Here is a 14,535-nt window from a genome sequence, read left to right on the forward strand (position 1 = left end):
CATCTTCCCTGTACCTTTTTGCACTCACCTTCTTTTGAATTATTTCCATGGACTATCAATAAAACCGAGCTTTGACTGCCTAAACCTGCGTGTGGGATCCACATCCACACACTACATGACAAATATTGGACACTGAAAAATGATTTTCTTTCTTGAAAAGGTTTTTTTTTCTCAGCCAAAGCAGACCTTGACCACTCCTTCCCTCTTTTTAAACCTGTAATGCTTAGGATTTGACCATCACACCTCTCTTTTGATATCTACTTTATGGCCAATAACTGCATTAGAAGAGCTTCATAGATGGTGAAATCACATCTCAAACCTATTTCCATCTGTTTGGATATATGTGCGGTTTGTGTTTGTTCTCTAGTTTTCTTTTATAACACCATGAATGTCAGGAGAGACTTTTACCAATGCCCATCACTATTTCTTCTCCATCTCAGTGACAAGAGGCTGTTTGTGGTGCTCTAAAGAGTGGCCTTTAAGCTCAGGTGCAAAATTGTGCCTGCAATGTGCAGACAAAAGCATGCATGCCTCATGGTAATTCATGCAAGCCCACTGGTCCATCAGTTATTTATCAAATAAAACCTTAAAACTAGTCATTATAATGAACACATGCTTTTGTTTGCAAGTTTGTTTGAGCGCACTCTGTCTCTCTCCTGACAAAGCATATCCAGACGTACCCAGCTGCTTGTTTCCCTGAGACTTCTGAGAACTTTTATATTTAAAAAAATGAAGTAGCAGTAAACTGGTGGGTGGCATGCAAGATCAATATGGACACTTACTGGGAAGTAGAGTAGTAGCGCACCAAACAAGATGGCTTCCAGCAGAATGAGACCAGATGTACGAATGCTCTGTTAACAAGGAGAGAGAAAGACAAAATCTCATGAATCAATGACAGCGAGAGCTTGGTTATTTATGGATTGCTGAAGGATACTGAAAAAGAATGATTGGCCTGATGGTATCAGACGCTGAGGCTGCTGACGGGCATGCAAAAGTACCTATAATGTTGCTGCTGCTTGTATTGATATTTGTTCTGGATTTGCAGTGAGCCTTTCTTCACATTCATTTTCTCTCTTGTATCTGCTTTGTCCTTTGGGGCCACCATAGTTTACCTTTCAGATTCTGCTGCTGCAAGTCAGACATAACAGCCACGACTTGCATGCAACTGCACGAAAATGCAAATGATACATCGCACAAATATATAAAATATATGTCTCTTAGTGACGACAGAACTTTTCTGGGTTGTATTTAATTACCACATTACCACATATAAGATTTTTTTATGTTCATCCAAAGGCCTCCAGGGACATCTCTTGTGAAGTGAAGAAATATGGGAAGTTCTGAGGCAACAACACGATTGTCTATAAATAGATCACCAGGAAAGATTTAAATGCCAGAGGAGTGATTGTAAATATTAATTATTATCCTAGACTGCAAGAATGTCACACTGAAATGAAGGAGGGCTGGGTACGGTTGATGGTAATGATGTCAGTGTAATAAGACAATAAAAATTACATAAAAATTTAAATAAAATAAGATAAAATCAACTGGTCTGTCTTTATTTGGCTTTATTCTTGATAGAATACGATGGAAATTTGTGTGAATTCGCAATGCTTTAAGAAGCAGCTGTATGTCGTAAATAAAGCAATATTTTTTTTTCCAGTTTCTACGTTGCATACTGAAATTATTTGAGGACAAAATCTCAAATGTCCTCTTTTAATCTGGGCATGTAATTCGTTGAACTGCATGCGGCCAGGGAGGCCAGGGAGGATCTTTTGCTACTCTGATGGCTTAGTACTGTGAAGGCATGATCAGCTGTAACACAGCGGTTCCTATTTTCAAAACATTCGTGAGTTTGTCATAATCACTCAGTTTGAATTTAATCCCTGAAACCTTCGTCTTTATTTAATTTAAAATAATTTTCCATGACATTTCACTGACATTTCCAGTTAATCTTCGCTATGGAGGTTGTTTCAAATTAGGCAAAAAATACCAAAATTGAAGAGTAGGGGAGACTGTCAGTGTGTAGTTTGGGATAAGCTCTAAAACTGTTAGGCCGTACAATTTCAGCATCCATCCACTTATTACCATATGCAGCATAGCGTCATTGTGGACCAAATATCCAGGTACACTCCGGACAGGTCGCCATTCCATGGCGGGGACAGTTTAATGACACAGTTTAGTATTATCTTCCTTGTGCGAGTGTGGTCCCTTTAGTCTTTAGGTGAAAAAAAAAGTATAATGTAATCTTGCAATCTTCAGGTATTCTTTGGGTATTCTTCGCCAAGGAGGTTATGCTTTTAGTAGTGTTTGCGTATGTGCGTAGTGTCATTTTTAATGTTTGTACCACAGCTTGAAAGTTTTTGAATGAATTCTGATGAAACTTATACGGGTGTAGAGTCAGGTCATGAAAATGTGCCTTAGTTTCAAAAGCTGACAAAAATTTTATAGCTTCCACATTATGATTCTTATAAGTGTGGTGTGTATTGTTAACATAAAGAAAGTACCTTATAGAGTAAAATAGCCTGTCACATGTGACCTCTGACCTCTCCTTCAAGGTCAATAGACTGATCTATAGGTCAAAGTGATTTACAGAGCTATTTTTAAAAAAAGTAAAAACTATGTGTATTACTGCCGTTGTTTTTATTGACAACACATAGGATTATAGGGAATATATATGTGGATTCTAATATGTTACTTTAACCTCTTCTTTAAGATCAAATAAGCTCAAACCTTCATAAAATGTATCTTATCTTTAAATCGTTGCTTGAAATTCTGCTGCCTTTCTTTGTATTTTCAGCATTTAGGAAATGATTCTGGTATATGGGGATTCTAAATATCACTTTTTTTAGTTTGCATCCAAATAGCATGTCTTATTTGACCTCTAACCTCACTTTTACACTTAAAATCTGCCAATTATGTCAAGTATATATTAAAATGGGTTTCAACAAAGCCTTTGCACTTGTTTTTATTGTGCTACAAATGTCTTAAACTACATTTAAAAAGAACAAAGAAAGCAAAATGAATGTATACAAAACACAAAATGATTCCCTCAAATGTAAATCCTGCCCACAGAGCTGCCTTGGTGGAGGTTTCCTCTCTCAGAGTGCTTCTAGGTTTTTGACTATTTCAAATTCTCTCTAAACTTTGCACTGAAAAAAAATGAGGTTATGAGTGCAGGCCGGCGTAAGCTCTACTGACATCACCACACATGCCAAACTCCCTCCAAAGTCTAAACTAAGTAGTAGAATAAGCTGTTAAGCATGTCCCTATCCACATTAGAAAAGCATGCAACCGATAATTTGCATTCTCCTTACCTTGTTTCTCCTGAAGTGGTAGACCACCACCATACTGGCCAAGTCCAGCATCATGCAGAGACCCTGGAAGGAGGCCACAGAGAGCCTCAGAGCACCGTCCTCCTGCACCAGGCAGGGCGTGTCATCCCGGCAGTAGGGACAGCCCTCGCGGCACGGCAGGCACTTGCTGGACACGTCGGAGGATTCGTCTCTGTGAGAGCCCTGCTCCTTACCTGAAGATGTGAATACACTTTAGATTTGTTTCATTATCACTTATCTTATGTTGTTCAAGTTCAAAGAAAGAAAGCCTTTGCAAATTCAAATCTAATCACATCTCGGGACACAGGTCTGATTAGCACTGCAATTAATTTGCATTTAGCTGTCACAGGCTGACTCCTTATTAAATGCTCAGTTAATCAATTTCAAGGCAAAGAAAGCATCAAGCCAATGAATCAAAAAGCCTTGGGGAGATAATTACAAGAATGCAGCCTGTAATTAAGCAAATGATGGATAATGAAGGCGAGGAAGATACAATATTGTGTCACTGCTCTCTTCCTCAGTCTTGCGTAATTGTAGTAATATCAGCATGTGACACACATGGATTTGGATGGGGTTTATCAATTCTATCCATGATTTTTTTTTTTTTTTTTCCCGTTGAGAACGTTCATTTTTAGCATGAACTGGTTCCTTTGAAACCTAAATTTTATCAATTACGTGTAAAGACACGACAGATGATGCAAGAAATATAATTCTTAATTCCAGGATGTCAGCTGCAATGGGATTTGCAGTCAATCTGTAGCTGAAATCCTTCATTTTTTTTCAAACACACAGACATGCAGCTCCTCGAGCAAATGATGTTTGATAAGCATGTAATTCCTCTGTAGGTCCCAGAGCTCATACGGTATGCAAATGCGGCGCAGTTGCACAATGCTTCAGCAGAGCGTGATTGTAAGAGAATGTGCTGAAATTTCTTTGATAGTGGTTAAAAACAATTTTAAGCAAGAAGTGAATTTAAGTAGCCACTGAAGTCGTTTCATTCGGCTGAGAAAAGAATGCATGGTGGTAACTGTGATCTGAGACTCTGTATTTTTGCTGTGAATCACAGAGAAGCTGAATTTCAGCTAATATGTGTTTAGATACGCACAATAAGTGTTCACCATGACAGGATGTTATTTTCTGTGTTTGCATCCTTATGCAAATTCATAATGAATGTGAGCGTGATTCATGCTGCAACTGGCACAGACTGTCTCATCAATGTCTGCCCTTTAAACTCCTCATACATAGATACGCTCTATTATGTACATTTGTTAAACTGGCCATTAATGCAGATACCTAATCAGCCACTCACATGGCAAAAACTCAACAACAATTTATGCCTGCAGATATGGTCAAAATGAGCTACATCAAACTGAAGCAGAATGGGGAAGAAAGGTGATTTAAATGACTTTGAATGTGGTTGTAGGGCTGGACTGAGGATCCCAGAAGCTGCTGATTTACTGGGATTTTTCCACACAACAATCTCTAGAGTTTACAGAGCCACCAAGATATGCAGAAGAGCATCTCTGCACAACACTTGGAACCTTGAAGCAGATGGGCTAAAGCAGCAGAAGACCACACATGCTGTCAGCTGAGAACAGGAAACTGAGGTTCACCAAAACTGGACAATTAAAGACTGGAAAAACATTGCCTGGTCTGAGAAGTCCCCAATTCTGCTGCAGCATTCAGATGGAAGGATCAGAGTAAAGAATGGATCCATTCTGCCCTTTCTCAGTATTTCAGGCTGGCATTGGTGTAGTAATGATGCAGGGGATTTATTTCTTTGCATACTTTGTGTTATTTGAATACCAGCACCTACCTGACAATTGTTGATGACCATGTCCAGCCCTTTATGAACACAGTGTACCCCTGTTCTGATGGCTGCTTCCAGCAGAATAGCGCACCATGGCTCAAAGCGCAAACGACCTCAAACTGGTTTCTTGAACATGACAATGAGTTCATTGTACACAAATGGCCTCCACAGTCAGCAGATCTCAGTCCAATAGAGCGTGACTGTTAATAAAGGTCTGGGTGGAAATCAATAGTGTCAAAAAAACAAGCAAGAAATGTCTAAAAGTGTTGAAATAGAGTATTGTGTTTACAAAGAGACTAAGTCCAGATAGGAAAAATGTTTTAATATTTAAAAAAAGATGAGAAGATGTCTAAAAAACACTCCGGAGGCCCATGCTGCGTGTACTTTTGACAGTCCCTAACCTCAGCTTGTCAATTTCCATCTACTTTCAAATGCCAGATGTCAATAAATAAGCACCAACTGTGGCGCATGAGTCAAGCTGAGTCAAACCGGACCTTGTTTTAGCCCACAGCCCATTTGTTGAGTTGTTGTTGTCAAACTACTGAGCTTACTCCATTACTGAAGAAAAATGTCCTCGACCGACTTGCTGTAAAGACTGAATTTCTCCGAGTGTTATAAGGTGTGTGTGGCAGGTTTACATTCGACAACCAGAGCACGTTGGGGATTTTTGGCAGTGTTGGTTTAAACAAATAGCAAATAACTTCTGGCCCAGCTGTGGCTCACACCGCACACATTATTCTGGTCTACATACTGAACCAAATGGCACAACTGTGACATCTCAACCTGAGGATCACATGCACAGTCAATTTAGTCTAAAGTATTCACATTACTTTATTACTGCTTTATTTGAAAGATGAGAATATAAACAGCTCAAAGATGAAGTATGTAGTTAGATCCTTCAACAAAGCCCTAATAACCAAAATCAGATGAATGCTGAAATTAATACAATACAGCCACCAGCCTCTCTCCTCTGTATCCCAGGGGCTATACAGAAAAACAGCATATTACCTTGTGCTGGCACAAGTGCAGTCTTTGTTCCATTTCTGTAATACCCATTCTGCCTCAATTGTAATAATAGACAAAATACAAATTAGTTTTGAAAAATCCAATTAAAAATAATACATAAGTACATCAAATGCAAAGGTTTTAAAGTGGGTACTTATTGCAAGCTATTACTCAGATTATGGTGAACTATTTTTTCTTCTTTCAGATGCTCAAGTTAGAGGTTAGCCAAGTAGATCATGTGTTTTCATCTCCTTCCGTCCCGTGCATCCTTCTCTGCCACACCACATTTTGTGTGCATGTCCTCCTTCACCACATCCTATTTCCTCTCTCCCAGCAGCATCATTTTCCCGACACACCGGGCATCTTTCCGCCGCACAGCTCAGTCTCAGTCTTTTCCCTTGAACCCTCCAATCTAAGCTGTTCTTACACTCATTCCTGAGTAACAACGGAAATTAGCATCATCTACATCTGTGTTTGTGTGTGTGTTACGGCTGCCATGATTACACTATCAAAATCATCAACGACTAATTTAATAGTCAAACTCGTTGTTTGAAGCTGTGTAAGGTCCTGAAAGACGCAGGAATAAGTAGCAGAATTTAAGAGTGTAATAATGGACTGAAACAGAAGATGGCAGCAATGCATCTACAAGGATGCCAGCTGCCGTTAAATGCTGAAGAAGAAGAAGCAGTCTCTGCTATAGTAGCTGTGTCCAAATTCGGAGGCTGCATTTGTAGGCTGATTACGTTACAGCGACACGACGAAGGCTGTCCAAATTTGAAGGCTCCTCCAAATGCGGCCGACAAATGTGTCCTCCTTTTCCCCAGATTTAAAGGATGGGTCGGGTGTATCCTTCGTGGCCCAATCTATCGCAGAATTCAGAGCGCGGCTCAGCCAATTCCAGTTTCCAACAATTGCGGCAGCTACTTAGTTTTAATATTACTCTTTCTGGGTCACAATATAAACTTTTAATTTTAAGGCGAGAATACAGCTGTGTAAACTTTAAATATCTGCTCGGTTTATCAAGACATCACATATTCGCAAAAATGCTCTGACGTTTTCAGAGACGTCTGTTACCCCGCTAGCTCGATAGCTGACCAAGAGGTCAAGGCTCACTGGAGCCGGCGAGAACAGCGAACTCCCGGCACATCGTTGTCAAACCTCCCGCATTCTTTCGCTACTCAGGTTAAACATGATATATAAGTCACTTGTATAACTTATATAGTTATAGTTTTTACACAGCTGAATAAACGTCAAACAGAAAACTGATTAAACACAAGTGTGATGGTAGAGAATTTACTCCAGTGTCCTGTTATATTTTAGGAGCAAAGAGCAGACGGCTAATTTTATTAAACTCCACCGAGACAATCTGCAATCAGCTAGCACATACCTTAAACACTTCAAGCTGTAAGCTAATGATTGTTATATGAAAGCAAATGCATGCTGGTGCAATAAGCTGTAGGTTTTACGTCCAATGGGTGCATGATCTGATTAGTCGACTAATTGCAAAAATAATCGGTGACTAGTCGACTATCAAAATAATGGTTTGTGGCAGCACTAGTGTGTGCGTGTTATCTAAAATTTTTGTATCATAAATTTGTGTTTGCATTGTCTTTTGTTTGATTTGAAGATCGAATCATTCTCACAGTGGCTTGAAGGCAGACAGAAGAAAGCTTGGTTCATTTTTCACACATCTGTCACAGGGGCCAGATGTTCACAGTGATACCACGGCTCTCAGTTTGAGCACAGGCGGTCCTTCCAAACCACTTAAACTACTGCAAGTAAAAAGTGCTTTTCAGTTTGTACATTCTTCACAACTGTTGGTTTTTCTCCCTAACGTTGTTTGTTTTTTGTAATTTTATTTATTTATTTATTAATTTTGCAAAACTGTACTTGCACAGCTTCTTCAGTTCATTGAGGCTGCTGCAAAGCTCACTGCACGCTTTAGGCATTTGCATTTGTAGTGCATAAATTGTATACTCAAATTTCTTGCTTTGGGTCTCTTTGTGTGTAGCTGCACAAAGACTAAGACTGATGTTCCACGAGTGGAAATCAGGGTTGCAACTGCAATGCAATCTGAGTCACAGCGATTTTTAAAGAGGTGATCTGCATGGGGTTTGGAAGATGAGTCTCTTCACAGACTGAGCATTTTGACTACATCCTTCATCACACTGCATTATAATAAAGCTCCAGCTTAGCATATCAACCCCCCTGGGGTGCTGCATTGTTGGAGTCGGGGATGAGAACCACCGCAGTTGAATGATTATATTGCTCATCAGGGCCAGGCTTTCTGTCCGAGGACACTGCAGCGCTTTCAGTCAAGAAAACCGACATTCAAACCCAAAGCACGATCGGGGGGGCTAAAGTTAACGATATAGTTGAAAAGTGCAAGTCTGAAAAGCAGAACATCAGCAGAGAAATGATCCAAGGCCAAGAGGGTGTGCAAATTTAGTTTTTCTTTTCTTGTTTCTCGCACCTGAATGAAAAATAAGGAATATTGGGAAAATAAGATCGATTGCCAGAGCTGTAGGACAGGCAATAACAGCTTACTGTTCTCTAAACTGCTCTCCTGAACGTCAATTGTCCATATGCAGCGTAGCAAACGCCCCATAAAGCTTAAGATTTCCTCATATATCTCAGAAATGTGCATAGTGTTCTGTTAGGAGATATACTTTAGTGTGCAAGGAATGCAGAAGGTTGTGTCCTGTGTCCTGATTAGTTGGAAAACCAGACACTAGACTTAAAAGGAATGAAGTAAATGAAACAGTGTGTTTATGTGCTCTGAGGCTGGAAACTTACCTGGCTAACTAGTGCTTCTTGCTGTCTTTCGCTGTGTAATGCTTCCATTACGAGTTGAGCTTTATGATGACATTTTTGGTGCTCCTTATTTTTGTTCTTATTGCATGCACATTGTTACAGTCCTAATATGTATATATGTGTTAATCTTTGTGATTGCATTAGAATAAAATAAAATAATTCATCTATCAAATCTTCCCCTTCTCTTTCCCCCTTTTTCTGTGTTTTTATTCACTTGTTTTGTCTTTTACTTTGAGAAACTCGTCTCTCTTGTTTTTCAGTCTTCCTGCCTTTGTGTGTTTTACCTACAATATGTTGTTCCCTGAACTGTGTTACCTGGACCTTGTTTTCACCTTTTCGTATTTGCTCCATATGTTACTTTTCCTCTATGCCAGTTTTCCTTTGTAGATTGTTGCAGGGAATTCATTCTCTGCCTTTTGCTCATTCTCTCTGTAAAACCTAAAATTTGCTGGTTTTCTAGGCTGACCCTTGCTTGCCTGCTCCTAACATACTCTGACGTCTGATTGCTTGGACTGGGAATTTGTGCAGTGAAACTTGTAAAGACTGATTTTTGCTCATAAGTTGTGCTTTTGAGGTCTCATTTGCCTTCATCGGGTGTTACATAATCTTTTGTTAATCTCAGATTTTGGGGGTTATTGAATTATCGCAGCTCTCTCCTCCTATTTATTGAACCCAGCACATTACAAATTCCACCCAAAGCAGAGCTGGACAGTGTTACATTAACAAAACTCCTTTCTCATTATATCTCAACTCTTATTTGCAAGCATCCTTTTAAATGCATCTTTAGTTTGTTAAATGTTGAATGTTTTCAACAAGAAGCAACAAGAGCACACTAAAAAAGAAGAAATATTGGCATCGCTATCAGGTAAAAGACAAATGTGTTTTTAGCAAACTTTTTATTTTAAGCATCTTTATTGAAATTTACAAGACAGTTTTTTATAATTTTACTGTCTCTGAATCTCTATTATTAGAAGTCTGGATGTGCTGAGTGACTGCATGAGCAACTGGTGAGACCCTTTTTTCCTGGTCCACAAGCACCGGTCATAATCTTTCAGCATCATATCAGGTAGGTAACTGTTAGCTATGTCCTTTCAGCTACATAAAACAGACGTCATGCTTTTCCTTATTTTCTGTCATTCTGTAACAATGATGGATGCACATATTAAACATGACCAAAATGCCAAATAATGTGATCACAGCCAGAAGCTCAGACTTCAGACTGTTCTAAGCGCTCTAATCTTGGCTCTGTATCATGTCAGTGAGATTGGATATCTTTAAAGTGATCATCTCAGGCACACAACACAGTAGCCCACCCCTCCTGCTGTTCAAACCTTTTGTTTTAAAAAGGGCAGCTGATTCAAAGAAAGCGTGATTGAAGCGAGCTGAAACAAATAGTTTCAGACACAGGATAAACTAAGGCTCAGTATATGATATATGATTATTTTGAGCTTAGAATCAATAGAAAACAAAATAAATATGTTCCCTGTAATATGCTTATACAGCTTTCTTATTTCATTTACGGCCATCTGAGGTCAAAGATGCTGTTTCAGAGGAGCTAAACTGTCAAACTGCCAGGGTTTGCTCTGAATTTGAGTTTCTGTCTCAAGCTTGGGTTTCTGTTTTGCTGTTAGAGTTTAAAGTTTGATTTGTGTTTTCGTTGGATTTCCCTTCTCTGTTTCTGCCTTGGTTCCTGTTTGTTCCCTAGTTTGACGTCTCATTAAGAGTTAGTATTTACATCTGTATTAGTTCTCTTATTTGCTGTTTTACTATGAAGGTTTTTTTTCCCATGTCTAGGTTAGATGTTTCCTGTCTGTCTGATTGCCTTGATTACGTTCACCTGTGGTGATTATGCACACCTGTGGCTTTCCCATTTTATGTCTATTGCCTAATCAGACCTCTGTGTATACTCACTTGTCACTTTATTAGGTCAAACCTGCTAGCACCTGATTGGATCCCTTTTGACTTCAGAACTTTCCTAATTCTTTGTGGCACAGATTCAACAAGGAGCTGAAAACATCACTCAAAGATCTGGGTCCATATTGACATGATAGCGTCACACAGTTGCTGCAGATTTACGTCAGATTGACACCACACCCCAGAGGTGCTCTACTAGATTAAGATCTGTCATTTGAGTGCAGTGAACTCACTGCCCTGTTCAAAAAGTCAGTTTAAGATCATCGGAGCTTTGCGATTTGTGCAGATGGGGACACTGTGTTCATAAAGGGATCTATGTGGTCAGCAACAATGCTCAGGTGGTGTTTAAATAATGCTCAGTTGCTATTAAGGGGCCAAAAGCGTGCTGATAAACATCCCTGCACACAATTACACCACCAGCAGCAGCTTGAACCATGGATAGATACAGGGCAAAATGAATCACTGGTTTCACGTCGTTTACTCAAAATTCCAACCAAGTTGCATCAGTAACTGAGAATCATGAAGCCAGACAATAATTTTCCAGTCTCCCATTTTGGCGATCCTGTTTGAATTCGTATTTGTGGCATCTGGTGTGGTCTTCTTCTGCATGTGCTTCAAGGTTTGAATGTGCTGTGCATTTAGAGATGCTCTTCTGCATGCACTGTTGTAAGAGGTGGTTATTTATGATACTTTTCCTAGAGACAACTATGCAGGAAAATCCCAGTAGATCAGCAGTTTGTGAAATGCTACTTTAACCAGCTCGTCTTGATTGTGTCTACATGCCTAAATGCATTGAGTTGCTCTGGTCAGTTGATTAAATATTTGTGAAGGAGCAGTTGAACAGTTGTACTTAATAAAGTTTTGTTCTTTGTGAAAACATCTGTTAGGTTTCCTCCTATTTTTGCACCTTGGTTTCTGGTTTTGGTTGCATGTTCATGTTTCATATGGCACTTTTCATCGGCCACAAAGGCTTGCCTCAGTGTGCAGAGTCTTGCATTAGGTCCTCTCTACTCCACACTGTGACACTGCCACCGTACGCCCTTTAAGAACAAAAAAACCTGACAGGCATAGCAACAGTAACCGTCTGGCAAATGGTCAAATAAAATGTAACTAAACATTTATTCTAATTTATTCCACCTTGTGTTCTACATCTACGCAGCCGTCACACAATCCAACAGGTCTGTGATTCGAATGCCACCTGTGGCTCCCACTGGAGCTCAGAATAGAAACGTAGTAGACATTTCAACATAAGAGCAGTCAAACTCCCTTGACTGGAGCTTGAGGTTTCATAACCTCACAAACCCCAGGATACCCCTTCAAAGCTGTAACAAGAATTTCAAACAAAATGTGTGACTGTCAGCTCAAAAAAGGTGGTTGTTTTCCTCTTTTTTCCATAATTCCCAGAAGCTTGCTTTTGCAAGACTCAAAGTTTTGATCTGACAGCTCACTGCAATATGCATTTTTTTATTATTATTACAGAGAGCTTTGTAACCTACTTTTAAAGCCATTGAGCGCCACTCGGCTCGGATGGTAAAATCCTCTCCTGCACTGGCACTTGTACTTGTCCAACACAAATCCATGGCCAACAATGGGAGTGCACTGGAGGAAAAAGAACAGACAGAGACAGGTGGAGATTAGTTTAGAACAAAAAAGAAAAATCACTTTCCTCTGGTTGTAATCAACAGGATTATCACAGGAAGGAGTTGCATGACTAAGAGCGAGGAGCTGGTGGAGGAAATTACGTGAACATAAAACAATAGGATGGAGGAGGATGAAGATGATCGCTCAGCCAACTCAGCTCTGTTTGCTTCTTGAATCCAAAAGCAAGTGGGCGTAAAATCATAAATTCTCTCTGGTATTTTCGATGTCAGAACCATAACAAAACACACACACACTGCAATAATAAAAACAGATGCAAGTATGAATCTATTTTTCCCCTGAAGCTGAAATGATTAGTTAGAGAATAGATTATCTGATCAGCAAACATCAGCAACGCTTTTAGGCAATAAAAGATCCAAATTCACTAGTTCCAGCTAAAGTTATACAATAAGATTGTTTATTAACTTCTAGAAAAATTATCTGCAAAGTTATCAAGTCAGTGGTGCAGCAAGGAGGTCCTGGGTTCAGATGTGCCAGCTGGGGCCTTTCTGTGTGGAGCTGACACGTTCTTCCTGTGCCTGCATCCGGCCTTTAAGTCTGATGTCCCTAAGTCACACAATCACTGCGGCATCACTGAGAGTTAAAAACTGTCTAAATTCTTTCATCTGTAATAAAATGATCAGTGTGGCTGCTTTACCAGGTGTAACAATTAGGTTTAACATCCAGGCATCCATGAAAACTGAATTTATGAAATTTAACAGCGTTAGAAGTTAGCAGGGAGTTAGCTCGCTAGCTTCATCTATATATAATATTGTATGTTGTATACGGTTGCCAACGGTCCCTTAAAAAACGGAATTGTCCCATATTTAGAAACAAAAGTACACGTCCCGTACTGAGCTAATAAGGGACGCACTTTGTCCCGTAATACAGTGAGAATCAAAAGTAGTCTATAAATGTTAATGGAATTAACGCTTTGTTTGAAAACATAATTCCCAGCCCCTCTCCTGCTTTGTGACCAATGAGCTGACAGCACACTTATGACAATTCGAGTATGACAATTCAGATTACCGCTTATCTCATTGGTCGAGGAAAAGTCACTTGCGGAGAAAATACCGGAAGACAACAGATGACCACAAAAAGAAGCATGGCCAACAGGGAAACAAACGCCGACACTGCGGTGCAAGTCTCGGATGACAGTCACCTAAAGCTGGGCAGACACTGTGCGATTTTTTCAGTCACGTTATTCAGCTCCTGCTCAAACTGCACGATTGACTCACAGGGGTTAGAAGTTGGTAGGTCACGATGCAGGGTCTCACACTATACGGCCCGATGCTCTGATGCGACCTGAGTGCGCACACTGTGCCTCCATAAAATGAAGGTTATAACCAGTGTTGGGTAAGTTACTTTAAAATAGTAACTTAGTTAGATTACTAGTTACTTCTCTCAAAAGTAACTCAGTTACTTCAAGTTACTCGTTACTTTCAAAGTAACTAGTTACTAGGGAAAGTAACTTTGGTTTTACTCAGAATTCTCTTGTTAATGTGTTTCTTCCATAACTTTGCCAGTCTTCTAGCTTGCTTACTTGCCACAAGTGCACTGTGCCACCTACCAATAGAAAGGAAAATATAATGTATAATGTATAATGCATATTTCCACGAGAGAAATCCCACGCCTTTCCCACGTCATGTGCGCCTTTTACATCCAACACAAAAACTGCAGTCGTGGTGCTTTCGATTGTACTCAGAACTCAGAAATTCTGTCTTCTGAATAGGAAGATGTAGGTAACACCAGACTGCAGATGAGCTGCATACAGGGCTGGACTGGGACAGAAAATTGGCCCGGGCATTTTGACTAGAGACTGGCCCACCATTATAGGAAAAATCATAAAGCCTTTGAATGAAAACAAACACTGTTGTGACAGTGATGTTCACTGTTCTGATGGTATATATGCATCAATCTATCAATCGTTTGTCGTAAGATTCAGATAATTATTTTTTAAAAGCGAGACACTTTAAATGAGAATAAGAAAGAAAAGTATTTCTTTGTGCCCCCCTTTCC

At 39.7% G+C, this 14,535-nt stretch overlaps 1 protein-coding gene across 1 annotated transcript in view; it reads right to left on the minus strand.

Moving 5' to 3' along the window:
- Positions 1 to 14,535, minus strand: part of LOC113009917 (probable G-protein coupled receptor 158) — an 82,436-nt gene that overhangs the window by 30,727 nt on the left and 37,174 nt on the right. Inside the window, exons 3-5 of the mRNA XM_026148573.1 lie at positions 12,375 to 12,477; positions 3,318 to 3,529; positions 783 to 851 (exon numbers count right to left, since the gene is read on the minus strand). Coding sequence (XP_026004358.1) covers positions 783 to 851; positions 3,318 to 3,529; positions 12,375 to 12,477 — 384 coding nt within the window. The remainder of the gene's footprint in view (positions 1 to 782; positions 852 to 3,317; positions 3,530 to 12,374; positions 12,478 to 14,535) is intronic.

The sequence above is a fragment of the Astatotilapia calliptera genome, chromosome 18 (assembly GCF_900246225.1).
Source record: "Astatotilapia calliptera chromosome 18, fAstCal1.2, whole genome shotgun sequence".
In the NCBI taxonomy this organism is placed as follows: Eukaryota; Metazoa; Chordata; class Actinopteri; order Cichliformes; family Cichlidae; genus Astatotilapia; species Astatotilapia calliptera.